The 25,331-nt window shown below is 42.9% G+C and overlaps 1 protein-coding gene across 1 annotated transcript in view; it reads right to left on the bottom strand.

Moving 5' to 3' along the window:
* CSMD2 (CUB and Sushi multiple domains 2) overlaps positions 1-25,331 on the bottom strand; it is a 638,485-nt gene that overhangs the window by 165,192 nt on the left and 447,962 nt on the right. The window contains exons 26-27 of the mRNA XM_049775147.1: positions 10,442-10,644; positions 4,590-4,781 (exon numbers count right to left, since the gene is read on the bottom strand). Coding sequence (XP_049631104.1) covers positions 4,590-4,781; positions 10,442-10,644 — 395 coding nt within the window. The remainder of the gene's footprint in view (positions 1-4,589; positions 4,782-10,441; positions 10,645-25,331) is intronic.

Raw genomic sequence — 25,331 nt, 5'->3', positions numbered from 1 at the left:
TGGTGAATGTTTGGGAATTAATCTGAAGTGACTTTCACCCCACACTGTATAGGTAGAAACTCTGGAGCCAGTAAACATTATGTCTCGTTAATTGCACCTCCAGAGATTATCCAAGAATAAAACAAAATACCTGGTGCTATTAACTTCCTGGCTGTATGAGCTTAGGGAAATTTACTTCACCTTTCAGAATCTCAGTGACTTTCCTCTATTACCCAAAAGACAGATGTTCTCTTTCCCGGGGGAACTGTAGAGATTTAGGAGATGAGGTTTGAGTCCTGGGCACATAGCAGTCCATCACTCATACTTTTTAAGACCTCAGAAGAACCTGTTTTCTTCCATGGCCTCTTATTTGTCTTTTGGGGAGAACTGAGTATTTCTCACATGCCCCAGAGTCCTTGATGTCAGAAAGAGTGAAAAAAAAATGTCTACCTGCCAAGCATGCTGGCCTCCAAAACTACCAGTGGCCATGGCATTTCTTGAGGCTGTAGATAACTTCCAGCACTCCTAAAAGGCCTCATACAAGAAAGCATGTAGGGCTCTTTGAAGGGAGAGAAGACAAAGGCCCAATAAATCCATTGAGACTTAATTCCCAGAGATGACAGGCCTGTTGGAATAGTAGGAAGGGAAAAGGCATCTCCAAGGTACTTCCCAGATCCCAATTCAGGTCCTTCCTGTGAAAGGTCAACTAATGCCATGGTTGGTATCTGGAGATACCATCATGTCTAGGACAAGATGGCAAAGACTACAAAAGGGGTTCAGGTTACAAACCTTTCGACAATAAAGTAGGTCCACCCTGCTGAGGAACAGAGCAGAGAGCACTATCCACAGAGTGACCCTCCAAGATGGACAGAGTTGGAAGCCACTGAAACATTTAGTGCTCTAAAGCCAGCATTAAAAGAAGCTGCTGGCTGGTTGTAGAACTGACAGTGAATGGTGCTTACTCAAAACAAGGTTGATCCCCAACAGGGCCTTCTTTGAATAATGGAAGTCTTTGGCCCAGTCTGTGAAAACCCAGAAGTGGAAGTGAAGATATGTTTTGTTTCCTCTGTGGAAAATAAATTTTAATGCCTATCTGGAGAACCAGCAACTGTCATTTGGGCTGCACCTATATGGGCATTAGACAGAATGCAGGGAATTAAGGTTCCCTTTCTCTCCACTGCTTATCAGAATAGCTCAATGAACCCTGAGGTCATTTATCCTGGTATAGAACGATTGAAGATCCAGAGAAGTTTAGTAACTTCTCTGTTGTCCATCTGAGATTCTAGACAAGTGTTAGCTCCACAGAATTTCTTCAGCTAACTGTCTGGTTGTGGAGGGAAGCTAGCCAGGGGAGCAAGGGACGATGCTGCACCCAAGCTGCAGAGGATGGGTCTGGCCAACTCCCATCATGTCTTCTCTAAAACCTCCTGAGAGGTGGGTGTTGCTGTGGTTCAAACCATAAAAGGATCAGGCTAAGATGCTGGACTTGGTGAAGAAAGGGTGTGTGATGCTTCATGGAGGGAGTAGGGGGGTTTCACACTGCATCCCCAGAGACAGAGAAGAGGTCACATCATCACCAGCAGTACATCCTGGATCTTCCTTTGCTGTCAGTTCAGATGTTTTTTGCCCTTCAGTTTTCCCCAGTGAGCCGGAATGTTTCTGAATTTATGCTTTTTCTTTCACCATTAGCCTCTAGGGGGCGTTCAGCATGCTGGCATCTTTCCTGCAAAGACCCTCCTACCATCAGTCAGTCATTCCAGCATCAGCTTCCCACTAAGGGCCAGATGGGCCCCAGATATTGGTCCCCTCACACCCTGCCCCAAGGGCTTCTGCTTCTTTGGGCTAGGTGAGGAGAACAAAGGGATAGGAAATTACCTTTTTTTCCTTCTAGCCGTACTAAACTGCAAAGACCACACACTAACCTTTAGTGACACCCCAGAAATGTCCCTTTGCAGGTTCTCAGTGGTGACTAGGCATGACATTAGCTGGATTGAGTAGCCAAGTTTCATCTCCCATCCAGGCACTTGACTCCACAGCCACAGCATTGTTTTGTCAGGAACAGAAGGCTGCCCCTTGGGCCCTGGTGGGACCTCATTCCAGACAGTATTGGGAAGGGCCTGCCCTCTGGTCCAGTAGCCAGGAAGTGGGCAGGCAGGGCTTGTGAAAAGGTCACTGATTTGGAACCATCTAAGCCACAGATTTGGATGCTGGCTGTGTGGCTTCCTTGCTGTGTGAATTTGGACAAATTAGCCCCTTTCTCTGACCCTCTTGTTTCTCAGCTCTGAAGTTGGAAGAAAATAATAGTGATAACAATGGCTCCTAGCACAGACAATGTTGACTCTAAGCAAGACATGGTTCTAAGTATTTTTTTCAGTAGCATCTTATTTAACCCTCCAAACAAACCTATGAGGAAGATGGCTGTCAAAGCCCTCTGCTTTACAAGGAAGGAAAATAAAGCCCTAGAAGTTGAAACGATAGACCAAGTAACATTGTGGTGAAACTGAATTAGAATCCAGAGCTTGTGCTGTAAACCCATAAGATGATTTTATTTGCAATAATGTAGCTGAAGGGTCTGGCCCAGGGCCCATCAAGGGGATGAGGCTCAATAAATAGTGGTTTCCTCCCTTTGCTTCCTCCGGTAATGAAGGGCATCAAGGCCTGCCAGACCAGTCAGGGCAGACTGCCAAGGGAGCTGGAAATTAGGGGCTTGTCACAGGGATTTCCAGACTGCTTGAGAGAAGTGGCTAAGACATTCATTTTGTTGCCTGAGGAGTATTTCCCCAAGCCAAGTACAGAAGAATGGGTAATGAAAGCCGAATTAACCTCTGTGCCCTGTGCACTGCATATTTACTGCTCTCACGCCCAGAACACAGTGATCTCTCCTCCCCACCTGGGACAGACTTGTCTCAGGCTTGGCTTTCTGTGAGATAAACCAAAGAAATCACAATCTCAGAGAAGGCGAGGTCTGAAAGGGGGCTCCTTTTCAGATATTCTCCCAGGATGCTCTGGAATTCCCTTTATTAGCACTGATTCTGGGGGAAAACCATTCAGGACTTAGGAAGAAAAGGAGCCCACAAAAATGTGAAAAAAAAAAAAGTAAGGAAAGAGAGAGCAAAAAATTAAGGCAGAGGGGTCCAAATGGGATTAAGTGCTTCCTTATTATACAAAACTATGAGGGAAATACTTCTCACATATGAGGAAAATGAGGCTCAGAGAGACAAAGTAACTTCCCCAAGGTCATTGAATTAGCAAATGGCAGAGATGAAAATGCAACTCAGATGTGTCTCTTTCCCACAAATCACACTACTTGAGCACTGAGCTGGTTCTAAAAGCCCAAACGCAGGAATCTGCATGTTCCAGCAACACACAACTCCTGGTACCTATGCATTTCCCATTTTCCCTCATCTTCTAGGCACTATGGGCAGAGGTCAGTCCCCTGATGCCCACTCAATACCTTCCATTCTTGTATGGGGGAGGCACAGGGTGTGAGACACTGTGGTGCTAGGCCTGGGGCAGTCTCTGAGCCTCTCTGCAGCATGGAGAAAGTATGGGAGGCCAGAAAGAAAAGGGTTCTCTTTAGGGGTGTGTGAGTTTGAGTCATGGCTCTGCCATGTCCTAGCATCGTGATTTGGGGCAAAATATTATTGTGTATCTTGTGTGAAGTTCACCTATTGTGTGAAGTGGGGACAAGGAGGGGCAAAGTTCACTGGGGGCTGCACCCAGTATTAGCCTAGGGCTTGCTGCTTCTCTGCCATTGTGATACTTTGCCTAAGAGAAGATCCAGCAAGTACTGGGTTGTTTCTCAATTTCCTAGCCTCTCCTATCCTATTCCCTTACAGTCTCTTTTCTGACTCAGGAAACTGAAGTGTGGGTAATCTAGAGACACTAGATTCTTCAGCTCACATTGTTTTGACAAATCTCAGTGCCTCCATAGCTCTGCCACGTTGGGGAAATTTTAAGTCCAAGATCAGCTCTTGATAAGCCAAACCCAGGTAACCAACAATTTATACAAGGACAATTTGGTGTTTTCCTTTATACTTCAGAGTGTGGGTGTCCTGGTGCTGATGTGATGAAGATTCATTTTGGAATCTCTTGCTCTTTACTCCCCAAGATGTTTCTCTACCCCTCTGTGGCCTGAGCAACAGAGGTGGGAACATAATGGGGCCTGACTTAGAAATCTTTGGACTTTGGAGTGTAAGTGTAGAAAGTGTGTGCAGGAATGCATGTGCATGCAAAACAGGGTAAACTTTGTTGTCTTTTTCCAACTTTCAAATATTGGTTTCCTCTAGCTAGACTCAAGCTGTATTGGACACATGTATGAGTGCATGTATGTATATGAATACACAAGTATACATACATTATATATTTTATGTGTAACTGTACATGGGAGCATGTGCATATTTGTTTATGGTTGTGTATGCAGGTGTATCCAAATATGAATATGTGTATATATCCATGAATGCATATGTATTTTTGTGTGTGCATGTATATGTGTATTTATGTGTGTATATGTGTATGCTCCCATGCATATATGTGTGTGATTATGTGTGGTTATGTGAAGCACACAGAGGTGGGGTCACAAGCAGGTTTCCTCTGCTGCTGCTTTGTACCAATGCATGTCGGTGGGCTGGGCTGCCAGAAGAATCTGTTCTCAATCTTCACACAGCTGATCTCTGTGCTTCCCTGCAGTGCATAGCCAGGGTCACACTGGAACACCGTGGAGTCACCAGCTTCCCAACTGTCACCACTCCGGCTCCCATTCTGTGGGATCCCTGGATCATTGCAGGATGTTGCTGTGGACACTAGGAAAAGAAAACAGAAGAGGAAGAAGGGTTTCCTGGATGTCTGCTAGAGACTCAGACTCTAGTCAGTGCTCTTATAGACACAAAATACCTCCATCACCAGTATCATTACTGTGACCTCTCACCTCCCACCAGCATTTTCAGCTGTGACAATAGTACCACCATATTTGTGCTAAGCTTTGTTACCTTGACCACCTTTACCGCACTAGTGACTGTTACCTACTCTTCTACCACCTTTACCATGCATGACATGTCATGTCATGAGTTAAGTATGATGGCCTTTCTATGATTGCAGAATTGAGTTTGCAATTGGATTTGATGGCCAGCACTATATGACATGGATAAGCTTTGTACTGATGTGTGATGTAATCAGTAGAGAGTGACAAGATGACCAAGTATAAATTTCCTATCTTTCAATCAGAGGGGCTGAAGAGGAGCCTGTCTGATGCCTGGAGAGGGCTTGTGACGTTGCAGGGTATAACTAAATTGGGGTGAAGATAATGTGGTTTCTTGCATGGAAAACCAACCAATGACCAAAGAAACCAAAGAAAAACCTGATGTGAGTATCAAGTGAAATTAAAACACATAAAACAAACTGAGGTGTATTCAAATTTTTAAAAACTTAGGAGGGGCTGGAGAGATAGATTAGAGGAGTATATACTGCATTTCTTGCATACCTGAAGCCCTAAATTCAATCTTTAGCACTGCATACACCCCTTCATTCCAGCACCAGTAGGTGTGGCCCTAATGTCCCTAACACTACCAGGCATTAGTTGTACTGTACCAGGCTGGAATAACCAGCTAAAACTAGGCCTACACATCCAGGATGAGAATAGTCAGGAGAGGCCATAGGCCCCCCAAGTACTGATAAGGAAAATCCCCAAATGCTTAAAAGACCTCAGGAATCTTGGAAATTTCTCTTACCTAACAGCAAACCTAGTATAATACAGAGCAACTATTTTGAATGAGAGCACGTCCAGGTGACTGATAAGTAGGAGGAATAAAAGAATTAATGAAGAAATACAGCATGAAAAAATGCACCAAAGGAAATGGAAAAGGAAGTCTAGAGCAGGAATCCTCAATAGCCCCAGAAACCTCCACAGTCTCTCTACCCACTTCCTCCCTTCACCATTTGCAGAATGTAGTCACAGTGCTCATTAGCATTAAGGGTTAAAAGAAAAGATAACTAAATCTGGAAGCAATACATTGTTCATAAGACACATGGATTTATTCTGGAGTAGAATATATAGAATTTACGCAAGTTCTTAACGAGAAACATACAACCTCTGCACTTTTCTCCTCTTCAATCACTACTGTTAAGTGACTAACAGTAGAAAAGTCAACAAACAACAGCCTAATGCACCAGAGCATATTCATACCACTAATTACATGACTTAGGCCTGAAGTTAAAGCATCTGAGATCTTCCACCCAGAAATACTCACAACAATATACAATAAATGAGTGACATCTGGCCCTTTGCCTTTCAAAACACTCTATTTTTATTTTGTTTTATAGAGTTTGGAGTCACAGCCAGTAGAGGTTAGGAGCTAGTTCTAGCTTGGTGCTCGGGGAATGAGATGTGGTGCTAGAGATCCAACCCAGGCATCCTATGGGTAAAGCAAGTGCTAAGCACATTGAACTCTCTCTTTCACTCTCTGCTCTCTTCTGCCTGTTCTTCTATACCAAGTTTTGCTGGAACACAGGCAGTGATTCTCCTGACTGATATCAACTTTGACTCTATGCATGATTTCAGTGTCCAGCTGTGCTGATAGAGAGATCACATGGGCCATGAAGATCCAAATATCTTCTTTAAAGTAGTTCATAACAAAAGGTTGGTTGACTCAGGAAATATGGTAGCCCTTCTCTGTTCAGATCACAGTTTAAAGCCACTCTTTTTTAAAAATCCAGTTTTAACCATCAATGCCACCCAGGAACTGCTATCTCTCTGCTCCAGTCACATTTGTAAAATCTTCCAAGAAAATACTCTCTGATCTTAACCTACCTCTGACCCAACCTCCTGCAGTCCTTGTTTGTCCCTGCCAGAAGCACGTATGCCTGGCACTCGGTTCTCAGCTCATCTTTTTGGACAGGCCCCTTTAATTCCTTCCTTATGGTATCAGCCCTCCTCAACTCCCTTCCATCAATTTTATCACTATTCAATTTTATTCTTTCCACCATACCATCCATAAGTATCTTTCTAATTTATTTGGTTGCCTCTTTCTTGTACATCGCTTGTGCATCTTTATAGGAACAGAGACCTTGGCTGTTTCCCTTCGTACTATATCCCCAGGGCCTACAACAGTCCCCAGCACACAATCGTGCTCAGTAAATATTTGTTGAATGAATAAACAGATGAACAAATCATCACCATCTGACACTTACTGAATTTATTTATGAAGTCAAATAAGAATCAATCTTCTCCCTTCCCAATTAAAAAAAAAAAAACAGACTTAGCTTTCATCTCAAGCATTACAAGCACAGTGTGCCCATGTAAATGATTCTCTAGAAGAAAAATAGACCTTACTCAGGAGGATTATTGATATGTGAGGCAACTGAATGCAGTAGTAAAGAATTTAGGTTTGAGAATCAGACACAGAGGGTGTGATTCTGGTTCTGCTTCTGACCTCTAGTGAACCAGAGAACCTCATAGGAGAAACCTTTCCTGGATTGAGGGCCCTGAGTTGCAGCAGGGATTGATAATAGTGCCCAGGCCTTCAAGTCTGGGTAAAAACAACAATTGAAAACATAGGAGGGGCCTGCTGCCCCAGAGAGCAAAGATGGCATCCCTCCCCATCTCTTTGTGCCTCTCCTCACCTATTTCTATTTTCCCTTTCTATCTTTCATGCTTCTGACTTGGAACTAACTGCTTGGCAAAGCCCGGGGGACAGGCTGCTTCCACGTGGTGCAGACAGGATGTTAGATGTTACACAGTCATGTTTACTTAATAAAGCCTAGGCTGCACTAATCGTCTCTGGCATTTCTGTACAATCCCCTGTCAAACACACACTATAAAGTTAACATGAGGAGAGCTATCCTCTCCTCCCTAGAGCAGTCCTGGTATTTGCTCACCGATGACAGTAACAGGGAAGATGACCTTTCCTGAACCTCCGTCACATCCTGAACACCAGTCTTGGCCTTCCAGAAGCCCAGGCTAAGAGCTTTGCCCACCCGCTCGCCACGAACCTAAGCCAAAAGCAAGGAAACCCCTGAACAAGAGAAAACCTGCTGCCTTCACTTGCTTTGTGGACCCCTTTGTTCAGAAAGCTGTGGGGGAGTCCGGGCTGCCTGCCTGTGTTATGCAGGAGGCCAGTGAGACAGTGTATCCTTGATTCTGGAAGAGCACATGATGGAACTGCAGGCAAGTGACCAGTGCCGTAATAAGGCAGGGTGTGTGGAATTCACATGTATGGGAGAAGCAGAAGTTGAGGAGTAGACTATGAACCATAATTTAATCTTAATGTGATTGATCTTCAGAGATGATAGTGTCTGAGATAAACCATGAAGGTTGTGCTAGGCTCCTGGAGGTTGGGCACTGCATGAGCAAGCAGCCAGTAGTGCCAGGCAAGGACATGGCTGCGGAAGCACCAAGAGATGGTCCCAATGCATCCTTGAGGACACAGTGGAGGTCAGATAATACAGATCCTTGGGGGAGCTTGTCACTAACATATGAGCTGATGCTTTTTTTTCTTCCTTCTAAAGCTTTCTCCATCAGCTTAGGCAGAGTCAGAGAAAATGTGTGTTGGTTTAATTATTCATGCCACTCTTTACTCTGGAGGGTGCTATGTCATTTTACTATTCTAACCCTCACTTCTGGGAGAGCCTTCTATTGCTTATTCAAGCAATTTCCAAAGTTCTTGTTCCACGAGTCACTAGTCTCTTGAGATGGTCTAGGAAAAAAGTCACCCATGGTCAAATATGGCTGGGAACTGTGGCCTACCGCTTTCTGGATGTTCTCACGTTCAAATTACAGAGGTTCGCAGAGGTCTTGCCTTATAAGTCATCTCTGCAGGGCCACCTTAGCCTCAGACCTGCCTAATGTGACTTGATTTAGGAAATGTCCTTTCCTGGCATTATTGAGCAGTCTGCCAAAGAAATACAGGAATAGATGAGGGGGAACACTGATCATAAACGATTCTTATATTGCCCCAAAGTGCGACCCCAGTCTTAGTCAAGTTTGGCTTGGAAACCCTATCCATGGAATTTCAAGTAAAGAGTAATCCCAGTGAACTCAACCAGGAGTGTTTCTTGATAGGTGCAAAGCTGGAGTGAATGTGTCACATGGACAAATTAGTAAGAACTACAGACTGGCCCTTGCAACCTGCATTCTTGCCCTGTATCCTCCAATCCTCAATGCTCAGCTCCTCACTGCTCCCACATATATCACCTTTAGTGGGTCCACACACCAGGTAAGAATGTAAATACAGGCAGGGCACTCTCTTCATCAGAGCCACACAGAATTGCTCTGGAATCACCATGGAAACCACATATGCACACACATGCACTCAAGTGCTCATGCGCACAGGTGCAGGCATACACACATGCTATGAAGTAAGTAGATGGTAATGAGGACAGCTGCTGTATAACAAACATGAGCATCCACCGAGGTGAAGCCACTTGTGCAGGAAGGAGAGAGATGGAAGAGGTACTTCAGAGGAGCTGAGATGATGCTTGGTGGGGAGCAGCAGGACCCATCATGGAAGCCACAGGCATATCAGAATGGGCATGTTGGAAAACTGCCCATTTTGGCCATTCTTGTTTCTCATCCATCATAACTGGCCACTGCAGTGCATTGTTAATTAGATTTTGGTTTGGCTTCAAGGCCTCTCTGAGACTGGCGCTGAACTTAGAAACAGAATGGGTGGGATGTCAGATTCATTCTCCCATGATTGTATCGCAGTCCTATGGTTCCCCACATTTTCTGTGTTCAGTGATAAAGAATACCCCTCTACATGCAAAGTCTTTCATTCTGCCTCAGCACTTGCTCTTCACACTTACAAGGATTTTTCTCTCTTTCTTATCTAATAGGGATGACTCTATGGCAACCATGCCTCCAGGCTGACCACTTTCTTCTTGAAATGTGTCTCTTCTTTAATGTCTATTCACCCTCAACATTGAGTATAGGTCATTACCTTTTCTGAAAAATCTTCCTGGTGATCAATAGAATTCCTATTCCTCCCCCCAAACTGTTATAATTTTAATTTGTCTATTTACTTGCCTTTTGCACCTGAATAGACTTAGCAGAGATATACGGAATGTATATAGTGCTGTATATAGGTACAGAGCTTCTGTTCAATAAACATGCTGACACAAAGGGCTAAGCAATAGGATAACCCATTGGGTACAACATGTCTAGCATGTGTTTGATCCTGGTTTGGTCCCTATTAATACGGAGTTCTCCAAACACTCCTCTGTATAGACCTGGAGACACTTAAGCTCAGGTGGCTTAAGGAATCCCTGGAACACCAGGGCTTGAGCTACATAGCATTCCTGGGCCCTTTCATTGAGCTACTGACATAGCTGGCTGAAAAAAATCACTGACAGAGTCTACTTCTTGGGAGCCTCCTTTCTTTAAAAATGTCTGACTTGAGTGGAGATCCAGAGGAAAGGAGAAAAGGAAGCAGGGAAATGGAGAGGGGCATAGGAGAAGGGAAGTACAGACCTGAGAACTGAATGGCAAAGCCCTGCTTGCTGGTGAAGAAGTCAGTGCTGAACTGCAGAACGACCGAGTTGAAGGTGCTGTGCAGGTCCTTGGGTAGGACGCCGCCACTAATCTCCTTCAGCAGTACCCCGCTCTCCACTGGTCCATCCCAGATGCGCAGCACATCATGGACCTCCTCTGTGTCGAACACCAGGAAGTGGAGCCTGGAGAGAGAGAAGATGCAGACATCACACTATGCTCAACTCTTTCTTTTGGGGGCCTTCTGGCCAGGAACACTCACAACCTAAGAAAGGCTTGCAGGAAGGAAGAGAAGACTTGGTCCCTTCCAGCTTGCTCATCTCTCATGATATAAGCCAATGGGCAAAGGCCAGATGGCAGATTTTGTGCAATTTTGTTTAGTTACAATGAGTCTCAGGTTTCCAGAGTCAAACTTCTATACTGAATCCATAGCCACACTGATGGTGAGGGGGATGTTAAAGAGGCAAGGTCTCGGTGACACAAAAGATAGAGATAGAATCAAATAACCCAAACATCTGTAAGTTCTATTGTTAATATGAACAAAATGTATTCATATTGTGGAGAAGACAAAGACCCAAAGCAATAAACAACCCTGAAGAAGAGCAAGCCATGTCCTCTTGATAGGAGGCTAAAACAGGAAAAAAACTTATTTTTCCACAACACAACAAAACAAACAAACAAAACAACCCTGCATACAGATCCTTTGAGTAGCCTTGTTCCTGATTGCCCAAGCTTGGAAGCAAATTTCCAAATTCTTAGTATGGTGGATAAATAAACATCAGGGCATGGGTGGAATAATTTCTGTACTGAAAAGAAGATTCACTATCAAACCACAAGACACTGAGAAACTTCAGTGAAGGTAAGTTAAAGGGTTCAATCTAAATAGGCTACACACATTCCCTTCTAGAAGTTTCTGAAAAAGACAAAACTACAGAGACAGCATAGCAATCAGGAGCTGGCAGGGGCTGGGTATGTGGGAGGGAAGGCTGGGGGGAACTCAAGAAGTGGAGACTGGGAAATGTTAGGCATTGGGGATACTAACCTACAAGGGCAGCTCATTCACTGTAACAAATCTCCCTTGGGACAAAAGGAGACCATGTGCATGGGGGTATCGGGAAGGACAGAAATCACTGAGTCGTAGCCTCAGAAGCTACCTCAGACTCACCTCAGAAGCTAGCTCATTTCCTGACCCACCCAGGAAATGAGGCAGGGTCTCCATGAGTGGGGGGCACTATAGGTCAGAGACAGCTTTTAGAGAAAAGAGGCTCAGTGGAACTCAAATTATTCCATGATCAGAAAGTTTCAGCTGCTAAGGGATCCTTCTTGCAAGCTTTTTCTCCCCAATGTGTTTTTAATTTTTAAATCATTTTGGGCTTGTATGAAAGATGCAAAGATAATAAAGAGAATTATCATGGAGTCCTTGCTCTTTCTTCCATTGTCTGTGCCTTATATTTCCTGGGTACATTTGTCACGAAGAAACCAACAGGGTTGCATTAGTCTGAACGCCACTCCAGACTTGGCTTGGGCTACACTAGTTTTTCTACAGATGTCCTTTTTCTGGGCGAGGATCTCATCCATTTCTCACTCTCTCCTCTTCAAAAATATCCTTTCAAAATTTAAACATATGATGTGCTCAAGGCAGGAAAAGGCAAACAATATAGCACAGATGAAGTGAATGTTAAAAGAGTCTATCTCACACAAACCAATCTGTTCTCTAGAGCTTTCCACATGACAGGCGGTTTGGTGCCCATCCTGTCAGACCTGATTTCAACCTGGCACAGACATTTCCCTTCCACATGAAATCCCAGTTTCCCTAGTTTCAAGAAACTTTTACTGGACACATATTTCAAATTCATAGATTCTTTTAGTTTGATTTTAGTTTGGGGCCACATCACCGTTGCTCAGGTTCACTCCTGGGAGGGCTCACAGGACTATATGTGGTGCCAGAATTAAACCAGTTCAGTTTCATGCAAGGGAAGTGTGTTAACTCTTGTGCTTTATCTCTTATACTCTTCGTTGTTTTTTTTTTTTTTTTATTTTTAATACAGAAAAACTTCTGTTTCATTATTTCATTTAAGACTTCAGGGAATACGACTGTCTTTAGATAGCATATTTCTGTTCATATTTCAGGGGACTTGTAGAAATAATTTTGTGGGAAATTGATATTTATTTTAAAAATTTGATAAATACTGCTAAATTATTTTCTTAAGTGATTATATCAATTTACATTTCCACAGAACATTATTAATGTGGCCTCTTAAATTCCACTCTCTCAATATTATATATTAGATTGCTACTATATTGAAATGCTTTCCCAGCTGTAAACTAAAATGAAATCTCATTGATATTTTAGGTTTAGATAATTTAGTAATGTGCTTCTTTGCACATTTTGCCATTCTTATATTAGTTTATCTTGGTCTACCTTAGTTTATTTTTAAAATTAGGTATATTGTTATTTTTATTTTTTATTTATTTTTTAAAATATTTTTTCTTTCTATTTTACATATTTCTGCTAATAGTTTCTCCTGGTATGTGAAGTCTCAGCTCCCTTGAAACTTATAAGGTTCATACTATCACTTGAGTATAGAAATAATTTGCTTTAAGTTATCAAGGATGGTAATATTTTCTTTCAAAGAAATCAGGTATAATATTATACTTGGGTAAACCCTCATCTTTCCCCCAATGATCAAAAAGCAAAAGTTGATATTTTCTAAGAACTTGCAGAGTCTGTTTTTGAGTTGGTAGATTCATTATTTTTCCAAACAGACACTCAGGTGACCCCGATGGTGTTCTAAAGCCAATTCTTCTGTATCTGGATATTCAAAACATTTTATTTACTCTGTAGCACTGGTCTTCACCAGTGCTTCATATTTATTAACATGTTTACTATCCTCACTGCCCCCAGACTTAACTGTCATGAATGTGAAAATTCACTGCTCAGATTCATTGACATTAGCCTGAAATGTGATGTTGCTCATGAGCCCAGCTAGAATGAGGCCACATGGAAATGGATTGTTCAGGCTATGTCCCAGCTCCGTCACAACTCTTTTGCTTGGGGTCTGGCTCAGGCTCCCTCCTCAGTCCAGAGTTCCTCTGAGATGTGGTTTGGATTCTTTCTGTGGTGTTAGGAATATAGTTACTCAGTTCTGGTGTCACGTTCTTCTATTTGGAGATTCTAATGGGGCAATATCCCCTTGCTATCCCTCACCTCCACCAAGTTCCTCCACATCCCTTAGCTAACTTCACAAATTTAACTTTCAGATAAACTTTCTGGTTATCCAATGGGAGTGAAAACCCCAAGGTTGATTGCAACCACACACATTTCATTAGTGAATTAGTGTATCTTGATGCTATGTATTTTCTTCAGCCAGGAGCATTAAAGATATAACTTAGAGCTTAGTTTATGTACTCTGCAATGGTTTTATGGTTTTCTTGATTATGTTCTTTTGTCTCCAGGGCCTCTTCCATGCTAGGCACAGCCTCTATCACTGAACCACTGCTGTGGCCCCTCTTACACCTCTCATTAAACGGATTATTTTGGCTTTTGATGCCGTGAAGAGGGGGATTTAATGACTAACTGACAATTGGCTATAAGGGTGTGTGGTTTATGTGAGTCACTAGGAAATTTTGATAGTATGTGAGGGCAGTGCTCTTAGCTACCAAGTTTTGTGGAGTTTTGTAATGGTCTCACTTCCTTTGCAGGACTTCCCACAAAGCCACATCATATGAGTTTCCTACAGTGGCTCTTCAGGTAACAGACAGGTGGGCTGGAGTTCTGGACTGGATTAAAAATAGGTATTGTGACCACTGCACCCCATTGCCCAATTTTCCTTTGCTTTCTGCATACATGGAGCCCTGAAAGTGATAACCAGCTCTGAAGCATGTTCAGTGGGAAGTGTGGATGCACAGAGAGAAAGCTGTTGGCTCTCAGGGAAGAGAGGTCTGCATGGGCTGCATTTGTCAGTGAAACCAGGAAGAAATCTGACTGAAAGTCTGAGTGGCAAGGAGCTGGAGAGATGGTATTATGGGTAGGGCACTTGCTGTGCATGTGGCTAATGTAGGTTTAATCCCAAGCATCTCATATGGTCTTGTAGGAGTAATTATTTAATTTTGGCCATATCTGGCCATGTTCATGAGTTATTCCCAGCTCTTCACATAGGAATTACTCCAAGCAGGCTCAAGGACCTTATAGGATGCCAGAGATCAAGCCAAGTTTGCTGCATATAGGGCAAGTATCCCATCCACTGTACTATTTCTCTGACCCAGAAGTAATTCTTAATCAGAAGGTTTAGGAAGTTCAATTCAAGGGTTGGTGAGTGAGCCCAAATTACATTATGTCATTAGAAATCAGGTCAAATTTTCTCAATGCCTCTTTCTCTCCCCTGACAATGCAGCACAAACCGACAGGAAAAGGCAACTATAGTCTAGCCAGGCATGCGCAAGAATCCCTGGCAATAATCAATAGTTTACATGGGAGTCATACTAAAGGTGAAAGTGCTGTTACTCCAGATCATAAATTTAAACTGCCAGTTCATTGTGTTCAGCTTATCTGATCTGATAATCAGACAGTCAAAGGCTTGGCATTGATGAGGTCAAGAGAAGCAGGTGACAGGAGGTGGAAGAAAGACTTGAGGCCCTTTGCATGCAAAATAATGCAATTTGGCAAGCAGAAGGATAGAAGCTGCAGTTTGAGAACTCATACTGTCTTCATTATTTAAATATCTCCTCTGGGTCTGCTACAGGGAGCTGATGGTAAAAATGACAGACAGGGTGTCAGTTTCTGCCTTTATTTAAGATGGACAATGGTCTTACACCACCCAAATCCTTTTAAAGGATCAGCTGTGGCAAAGGTGATTACAATGGTAGTAGATGAATCTAGAGAAGCTGGGGGAAGTACTTTAGGTAAGTGGGAAGACTTCACTATAAAGAGGACATTGAACCCAGTCCATAGAGAGACACGAAGGGAAGGACAGGGCAAGGGAAAAAGTGGGAGGAAGTGTTCTATGTCTAAAAGGTAGCATACACAAAAGCTCCCAAATAGGAGCCAGCCTGAAGCCTTCTCAAAGTACCAAAAAGGCCTCATAGTTACCCTTTGGCCATGAGACAGATAAAGGAGCAGCCAGGCAAGGGCCCTGTGGATTGGTGGGGAGTCTAGATGTCTTCTATGAGGAAAGGGCATTCATGGACATATTCTAAGCCATGGTCTGGCAGTATCTCATTTGCTTCTTCAGATGAGTCCTTTTGTCAGGACAGGGCTACATCAGGGCAAAACTAGACTCAGGGGCATTAACGAGGGGGCAGCTGCAGGGTCTGGTCAGCCCTTGGGTTCCTGGGTAAACAGACTGTGAAGACTTGCTTTGCCAAACCAAATACCTTTATTTAGACTTTAGGGACAGATGCTTATTTAGTCTTAAGAGAAATAACTCTCTACAATGTTAATTCTTGGTTTTGTTCCACAGGGATCAGTCTGGGTTGAATCAGATACTTGGCTTTGCCCAAGCAGCTCCCAGCAGATGAAAGTCAGGCTGTCTTCATTTGACTTCTGAAATACTGAAAACAGTGGAAGAAGTCACCCCCGCCATGTCCCAGAAGGAAAGTGAACGGGGAGCCTTCAGGAGTAGGCTTTGCTCTTGGTGCCTGGCTGCCATGGTTTATTGAAAAAGACACATCAGCTGTCTGATGGGAGAAATAAGGCGCTGTAGAAAAAAGCTGGAGGAGGACGAGAACTATGCCATGCACTTCATATATATTATCCAATATCCTCACTACAGCCATGCCATTTAGATGCTATTTCTCCTGCTTGTTGATGGGGGAAATGATGTTAGTCCCTGGGGTTTCCTCAGGTTGGGGGAAGTGGTTGGGAAGAGCCAATCTCCAAACTACATTTACTGGTACCTAAAAATTTCCTTTCATACAGTCTACTTCTTATTGAGAGAGTCAAGGAGAACAAGTAGAAACAGGGGCTCTGACACAGTTTTATTTTTTAAAGAAAGAAATGTAAAGCCTGAGGGAAAGATTAAAAGAGAGGTAATAGCAGAAAGAGAAACATAAGAAGTCACCAGATTCTCTGGATGCAAACCTCATTCTGTCCTTCCACCAGGGCCAGCCAGAAAACTCTGACCTTGCACAACTTCCAGAAAACATTTCTGAGGAAAAAAAAAAAACACTTCTGGGGTGTGTGAAAATCCTTTACAAGCAAACCCTGCTGTATTCTCCCTTTCTTCCTATCTCCATACTTTCTTTTTACTCTCTGGCTTCTGGTCATCTTCCCTTTGCCTGGAAAGTTCTAACCCTTACCCATGTTCTCATACCATCTGCAGTGAGTTAAACATGTTCCAGTCCTGTCACTGGTACCAGCAAGGACTGCTTGCAATGACAGAAGCTAGGAGAGAGCTGTGAACAACTCTAGATATAGCTTCGAGGAGGAGCATGTCTCCTTCCCAGCTCCTGGCACTGGAGTTACTTCTATGAGGAAATGCATTTCTGTAGATTTAAAGCACTCCATGATAGGAGTTCCAGTGAATGTCTTTAGTCCCTACATAGGTAAATACCTCATATCCAGTGGGCAACTATGCCATATACTTCCCTATTTCCTTTCCACAGGCTTAGAGCTACTCCTTTTCTCTGTTCCCCTGTTTTAGTGTCATTCCTTGACTTCCCCATCTTCTATGTTTATGTCTCCTTCATAGCTGTCTGCCCAGCCCCTGGCTCGACCTTCACTGGACCCTCAGTGGTTGTAGTGTGGCAAAACTGAAAAATTAAAGTTTACCAGTTTACAGGAACATTTATACTTTAGTCATGCTCCTCCATGGTCCTGGCCATGCCACTTGGAAACAAAGATTTTTTTTTTTTATTTGGCCATACCTGTGGTGCTTAGTGCTTACTCCTGGTGGGCCTGGGTTATGATATGGGGTACTAAGAATGGAATGTGGGCCAGCTGTGTGCAAGGAAAATGACCTGATTTCTGTCTTATTGCTCATACTCCAAAACAAGGATATTTTTGGACCCTATATTCACTGATGCAAAAATGGCCCCCTTGATCTTACCTCCTATATTTGGGGCTCCCGCAATGTAAGAAATAGGGCATCACTACACAGTCCTAAGCTACAACTGCCCAGTCTACACCTAAGAGACTTGGAGGTGTTGTGCCCATGGTCTCAGCTTTTATAAGCCCAGTCCCACTGATTCTTCAAGAGCACTTTCTTCAAGAGCACTGGGATACCTATTAATACATTCAGTGAAGAGACAGTCAATACTAAAGGCAGAAACCTTGCCTTACTTGAACATCCAAAGAGGACTCAGCATGTTTATGTCCCCAAATGTGGGGTGTTAACTACTACAGTAAAGCATAAAGAAGGTTTAATTATAGGGTATATGCAAGTTAGAGCTGAAGGTTTGAAAAGTCCACTCAGAGAGGGGAGAAGGGAGCTGTGGAGAACAAAATTGTGAGGATGTGCAGTGGAAGGAAGGTCTGTGGAGGACACTGATAGTGAAGAGGGAGTAAGATATCTAGGAAAAGACGCAGCTCCAGAAATCTAAAGGGGGAGAGAGAGCCTCAGGGGAAGGCAGCAATGACTAGGTATCCAGACAAGGCAGGGCAAGCCTTGTTATCTCAGGCAGAGCAGTTTCCTTGGGGGAAGCAAGGCTCAGGGAAAGAAGGGGCACCCTTCTCCACCAAGGAGGCTTGAGTGGCTCTCAGTGCCCTTGGTCTAGTATCTGTTGCTATGTGCACACTCTAATGGGCCCTGGAACCCATTACTCTCCTTGGAGCTCGGTTTTTATGGTGCAATTAGCTATGCCTGCAGGTGTGGGCACAAGGGATTGTCCCTGCTCTGGGGGTCTGCACATACTTTTGTGTCTGTCAAAGTCTATCCAAAGTTCCACCATCCACACATCTCCTGAAAACAGGTCCCTGGTAACTGGTGTTCCCATATAGTACTGATTTCTTTATCTCTTCCTGCCACTGTCCAGGTTTTCCCACTAAGGCAGGGAGAAAAGGTCTAGAAAGTGAGGACAGTATCAGTAGTCCTGGCAGGTGTCTGCATCCCTTATGTGTCCTCCTAAGGCCCAACTTGCTTCCTGGACAATGTCTCCTCAGGCTCAGGTTGAAGAAAATGTGAACACAGCGGACCCTTCATAGCCACCCCACTGCTGCTGCTGCTGCTGCTGCTGCATGTGGAAAAAAGATATGAAACTAGAGGAGAAATCCAGAGCATTTCCAACTGTTGCTTTCATTAGCCTACTGATTGGGCCCCCAGAAAAATTCTAGGCCGTCAGGTGTGCCAGGCAATTGTCAGTACTGCAGGAACTGAGTGGCTACACACACCCAGAGTCCTAATCGAGGCTCTTTTTATGAAAGAAAGAGTGCGTGTGTGTGCCAGGTTCACAGATCATGCCTGTCTGCTCTGGAGGGTGCAGCTTATTTGCATGGCTCCTCCATGACATTGGTAACAGAAAGAAGAAAATAGCACTTTTTTTTTCAAATGCCCCCCTCTGAGCCACAGAGCTGCAAACCAACAATTAAACCCTGATTAGAATAGCAGACAATAATAATTAAGGCATTGTGTTAGCCAAAGAGCAGAAATGGGGAAGATAGACCAAAGCCCAAAGCAAGCACTGTTGTTTAGAACAAAATCCCAGGTACTTCTTGCTGGGACCCATTTGGTATTCAAAGCAAAAAAAAAAAAAAAAAAAACAAACAAAAAACAAAACAAAAAAAAACTCTTCTGCTCTTTTCCTTTGAAGTGAGAGAATACATTTGGGCTTCAGGGCACCATAGAAGCTGTGTGATGGGTCTGAGAGGGAGACTGAGGTAGGCATAGATTTGGTGCCCAGACTACTGCCAGATGCTTGTCTCTGCCTCACTGAATCATGCCTTTGCACTAGCTGCTGTCTGGGCTTCAGCCCTGTGTGAAAAAAGGCTCCGTAACAGTTGTCCTTAGCCAGCACTGGTCCCCGAGGCACCAGGACCACTGGGAGAGACAGCTGTGCCCTTGTCTTCTTGGAAGCGATGTTTTCCACAAAATGAATGGTTCATGGGTCCTGTGGAAAACAACTGTGGCTGTGGAATCCATGTCCTTGGTTCAGATTTCAGATTTGTGGCAGCTGATCAGGGGAACCCGGTTAGCCCTCCTGTAAACTGGCTGAGATTTCTTTACCGACATGTTGCTGACAGGTGAGTTGTAAGGAAACCAGCTGAGACATGAGGTTAAAAATCAACCCATGGTAAAATCGCCCACAACAAATTCCATTGTTTTGGTCCTATATCTTTTTTTTTTCACTTGCCTAAGAGGTATGTTAAACTCTCCTACAATTGTCAGCTAATATTTCTGACAGGTTTTGCCTTATGTTTTCTGGTTAGGTTATTTGGTGCACAAAGATTCATGACACTTGGCACAACTATGAACGGAGCATTTCATCCTCTGAAATAATTTTCTCTGTTCCTTTTAATACTTCTTAACCTTGATTTCAGGCAAAGAGTGTAATCTCTGATTTTTTTATATTTATACATTCATCTGTATTTTGTATCAATTTTTTTAAACTTTTGTTCTTTAAAAATGTTTTTTGTTTAAATGCCATGGTTACAAGATTGTTCAGATTAGTTTATTCCCCCACAGGTAAAGTTGTTCATGATTGAGTTACAGTCATATAATGAACAACAACCTTCACCAGTTTGCATTGCTACATCCATGCACCTGTTTTCATTTTCTTTTTTCTATTTCCAGCATATTTCCCCTCTTGACCTGAGAAGCTTTCCTTTGTGATACAGAAGCTTAACTCGTTTTTCAGTCATGACTCCTGATGGTTCCCTCCCTGCCTCAAGTAGTCACTACTGTTCCCCTGCCTGCTCCATGTGCGGACCAGAGAGCCTGGCACTCTGCCCTTTGACCTCATATGGTTCTTTGCTGATCCTTCCACAAGGTCTGATGGGGACAAAGTAACTCATTGTTAGGGGTCCTGAATTAACAATTCCTGCTCCATTCCAAGCTCCTTGGGCCCTGGGAACCTCCAGAGATGGCCACTTCTTCCTACCCACTTTTCACTCTCATGGAAGAGTGGTTGGATCTCCACCCAATAGCAGAACCAAAATGTTTTCTCTCAGTTTTGTAGCACCACTGTGATTTCACACTGCTTTTACTTTCTGAGGCATAAGCTCTTGTGTCAGTTGGAAGATGCAGACTCAGTGGTGTGAGAGAGGAAGACCTGGCTTAGCAAATGTGGGTCAGTAAGGCTCCTTTTTCTCTTCCCACTAATGGGTCAACATAGCAGGAGCACTGGGCTATAAGGTCCTTCGAGTGGAAGGAGCTTGGGACCTGTTGAATGGATGCCTTCACTCATGGGGGCACTTTCCACTGCATCTGATCTGGGCTGTGAGGGCAGTGGAAGGTGAGCCTTTGTGAAATAGTGTCCGGGATATTGGGGGTTCTTTGTTACCTGCACTAGTGAGCCATCACTACTGACTAATACCAGGAAGTCTTCATCCTTTTGCTTCATGCCTTTGGGTGACTACATTTTTCTTGCCATATTCTTCTTCCCCTCCCTACCCCCCCCCCCCGTAATCGTTCTTGTTTTCACACTTTTTCACATATCTGCAAAGTGTACAATTTGGTTTTCATTCTACTTGAAGCATCTTTCAAATTTTCAAAATACTCTGAAACCTGCATTTTCTCTAATGATCAAATTTAAGAAAAATAACAGCATTTTGCTCTTGCTGTTTAAGACAGAAAATCCACAAATATTTTACTTTCTCCTCTGCTTTCCTCCAACTAGCAAACCACTAATAATCAGGAACTACAGAAACAAAATTCAATGTCTTCAGTTCTCTCTCTTTCTCTTTTTCTCTTTCTCTCTCTCTCTATTTCTCTCTCTCTCTCTGTTTGTGGTGGTGGTGGTGGTGGTGGTGGTGGTGTGTGTGTGTGTGTGTGTGTGTGTGTGTGTGTGTGTGTGTGTGTGCGTGCTAGAGCTTCTCCTGAATTTTCTCAGAGGCTAAATTTTATAAGCCTGTTTTACTTTTCTGTGGCTGCTGTAAAAAAATGCCACAAACTTGGTGAGGCTAAAGTCTTCAACAGTTATTTATCACTGCTGAAATTAAGGTGTCAGTAGATGTAAGCTCTGATTCTCAAGAGAATTCTTCTTTTTTTTTTCCTCTTCAATTTCTCATATGGTTGATATTCCTGAGCTTCTGGCTGCATTGTTTCAAATGTTTCCTTTCTGGTAGTTCCACAGCTCAAATCCAGGCTCTACCACTGAGCTATCAGCCTGGTTCAATTCCAGTTAGTCTGTCTTCACATTATCTGTTTCTATGCATTAACTCTCCCTGATGAGGAGTCGTGTGATCACATTTAATGCCCACCCACTCTAGAGAATTCGTTTTATGCTTCTTGTTTTTCCTCTTCAATTTCTCATATGGTTGATATTCCTGAGCTTCTGGCTGCATTGTTTCAAATGTTTCCTTTCTGATAGTTCCACAGCTCAAATCAGGGTCTCATATGTGCCCATGTACAATATTCTCTTCATCAGAAAAGCCTTAATCACAAGGACTCCCCTTTCCAAATAATGTAATATTTTTAGCTTCCAGGTTTTAGGACCTGGTATTTTTGGGGGTTCCTATTTTATCTATTGCAACTTGGGGGCAATTTCTTTAATTTCTTCAATTTACCACAATTTCTTAGTGGTAGGATTATTTGACTTTTGTGCCTGTAATTCTATTTGTGTGGTGTGTTCTGTTTTAAGTTTTGGTGGTATTCAGGGCTTACTCCTGGTTCTGTGATCATGGATCACTCATAGGACTTGGGTGATAATATGGGGTGCCAATCAGAGTTGGTTACATGCAAGGCAGGTGCTTAACCACTGAACTATCTCTTTAGCTCTGTAATTCTATTTGAATCAACAATTCTTAGGTGTTATCTTTGTTATCATGGGAAAAATAATCTTTAGTGAATTGGATTAGTGGTGTGGTTGTTTTTCCATAAATGACTTAAGAAAGATTTTTGGGTTATACCTTGAGATGCTAAGGGGTTATTTCAGGCTCTTCATTCAGAAATTTCTCCTGGAGGTATTTCCTGGATTATATAGAATGTAGAGGATTTAACTCAGGTTGGCCACATACAAAGCAAGTGCCCTACCTGCTGTCCTATTGCTCTGGTCCCTTTTGTGGGATGGTTGATTTTATATTGTGTGTGTGTGTGTGTGTGTGTGTGTGTGTGGTGTCAAGTGTTTTGAATCTTCAGAACTGTTTCATTCCTCACTAGTTCATCTTGCCTGGAATCAGTCCTTTCAACTCATCAAGAAGCTTTATAGAGGGTCACTCCATTCTTCCATCTTTCCCCTTTCAGGGGTTCTGGCAATGTGTGTTTCATTATATATTTTGCTTCATTTGTTGCCTCTTCTCCATTTATACCATCTGGATTGGTACTTGATTACCATCATCACTCTGGGCAATGCTTCTTTTCCAACTTCCTACCTTCATACTTTCCTCTACAGTCACATTTTCTCCAGTTTGTCTTCTATGTTAATGCTTTTATTTCTTACAAAGCAGATATTTCTCCAGTGGGTTTAAATTGTTACTGTCTATTCATTCAGCTTATTTTCACATACTCTCTTAATTGTCTTCCCTAGCAATCCTCTTTCCTGTTCCCATGGTCCATTTCTTGATATTTATCATTCCTATTTCTTACAACAGAGTGAGAAATTATTACACATTTAAAATTTCTCCTGTCTATGATAACAAAAGCTTTCCAGAAGCTCTGCTTTTATTTCTGTGGGAAAATGGTTCTCTTTTAAAGAAATGATCTGTATCATTAGTCAGCATCAGATACACACATTCATTTATTTTTTCCTTGTTTGTTTACTATCTTTCAAAAGGGATGAGGTCTACTGTTCCAATGTGCCCAACCAACAAAGTCTGTTTCTTTGGTTTGCATGTTTATTTTTTTCTTCTGAGAGATGTGGAAATTCATTTCTGGAATTGTAAACTGGTGGTTAAGTTGATGTGCTCTGGCCAATTTAACTACTGTAGCTCAGCTGGATTATTATGCTTGGATAATTTGAAGCAGTTTGTGTTTCTTTATCTAGAGGTGAGCCACTGAAAATTGAAATTGCTAGAGAGGACTATGACTCTTCCAGTTACATTTATATCCACATCTTCTCCTTCAAAAAACTTTTGAGATCCCTGCTTGTTGAAGCCTTAAATCTGAAAGGGAATACCCTACCGTGCGTGTGCTTATGTGTTCAGTTTCTTCAGAAGATGGGCTCTAGAGAGGGAGGACACGGACCTTTTCTATTTAAGGTTTAACTCACTGTCACTGCTCAAGAATAAACCTTATGGAGGCTGCTAAATCCACTGCCATGATTCCTGGCAGGAGTCAGAAACAGAAGTTTCACTTCCAGTGCCTTCTGCCTCCACTGGGCCAGCTGCCCACTTGCTGGTTAAAGAGAAGCCAGGCTGCCCACGGTGGGAAACAGCTATCCTGTGATTGATAGGAAACCATCACAGGGGAATCTGGGCTTCAGCACAGCCAGATGTTTTGTTTGGTCCAGCATCCTCCCAGGAAGACAAGCTCCATTGGGCAGGGGTTCTGGCTAATAAAAAACACTAATTCTGTCTCATTTTCTCATGCCTCCCTCTCTCCTTTTTCCTCCTTCTCTCAGTAATCCTTCTGCCTTGTGAGCAACAGACAAAATGGAATTTTCAGGTTGTCCTCTGCAGTAATAATAAAGAAGCATCCCTCCTAATTAAAAATGTAACAAAAATAATTCAGTTAGCTACATATTAGCTTGATGAGCAAGAAGATCAGATTCTGATTTCTATGAACATGAGGAACAGACATCCAAAGTTCTGGATATGAGTCATTCTTTATCCACCATGGGCCCCAGATCTTGGTGGGGAAAGTATAGATATAACCACTAAAGACTGGGTCTTAGCCCTTCTCCATTCCCTTACCTATAGCCAGATATAGGGAACTCTCAATCCCTGCCAACTTTGTTCTCAAGTAGCAAAGCACAATTCTGACTATAAGGAGGGGTCCTCAAACTAGAAGTGTGTGTTCCTCTCTGGTTTTCTAGTCACTGTATCTATCCTATGCTTCATTCTGAAGTGTGAATCCTGTCCCACAGACAGTAGGCCCTTCTAGAAGCATCTGTGTAGATATACCCCTTCCTATCTTTCATATAACTCCAGGGCTTTCCCTCCTTCCAAGATGGGAAGCTTTTTGAATTGCAGTGAGAATAATCACTTTTGTAACACCCTGCTCCCAACTTTTGCCATTTAAAATTATGGACTACCTCTGCAAATGCATTTCTATTGTGATTCATATGTATCTCAACTACAGAAAGTATCGCATTATAGTAGAATCTGTAGAACACACTCTAGATGGGCTTATCCATTTCCATGGATCTTCTCTGTCTCGATACGGAAAATGGCAAAAGCAAAACAAAATTGACTTCTCCTTCCCGCCAGTCAGACATGCAAGTTCTGATTAATAGGATGTAGGCAGATATCTTGAGGGATCATGGTTCTTTCTAAGTTAATAGGCACACACCGACTAGGAGAAAGCTCTGGGCCCTTTCTGCTTTCCTCTTCTTTGAGACTGGAACACAGACATGATGCCTGGAGCTGCAGCAGCTGACAAGGGAACCGTGAGAAACAATGTTCAAGGAGGACCAAGAAAGATGCCAGACCATCAGCCTGAATAGCAGCACCAGATGTGGATGGGACCTTCTGATTATTTTTTTCCCCAAGAGAAAAATGAACCTCCATCTGCTGAAGTCAGCTTTTGTTCATTTTCTACTTTTAGAAATTCTGAATGAATACATACATTTCTATCTATAAGACTGAGACCTTCAAGGGAAAAGACTGTTTCTTATTTATATT

The sequence above is a fragment of the Suncus etruscus genome, chromosome 6 (assembly GCF_024139225.1).
Source record: "Suncus etruscus isolate mSunEtr1 chromosome 6, mSunEtr1.pri.cur, whole genome shotgun sequence".
Lineage (NCBI taxonomy): Eukaryota > Metazoa > Chordata > Mammalia > Eulipotyphla > Soricidae > Suncus > Suncus etruscus.
The sequence above is the reverse complement of the archived record's forward strand: the minus strand, read 5'-3'. Positions and strand labels throughout refer to the sequence as shown.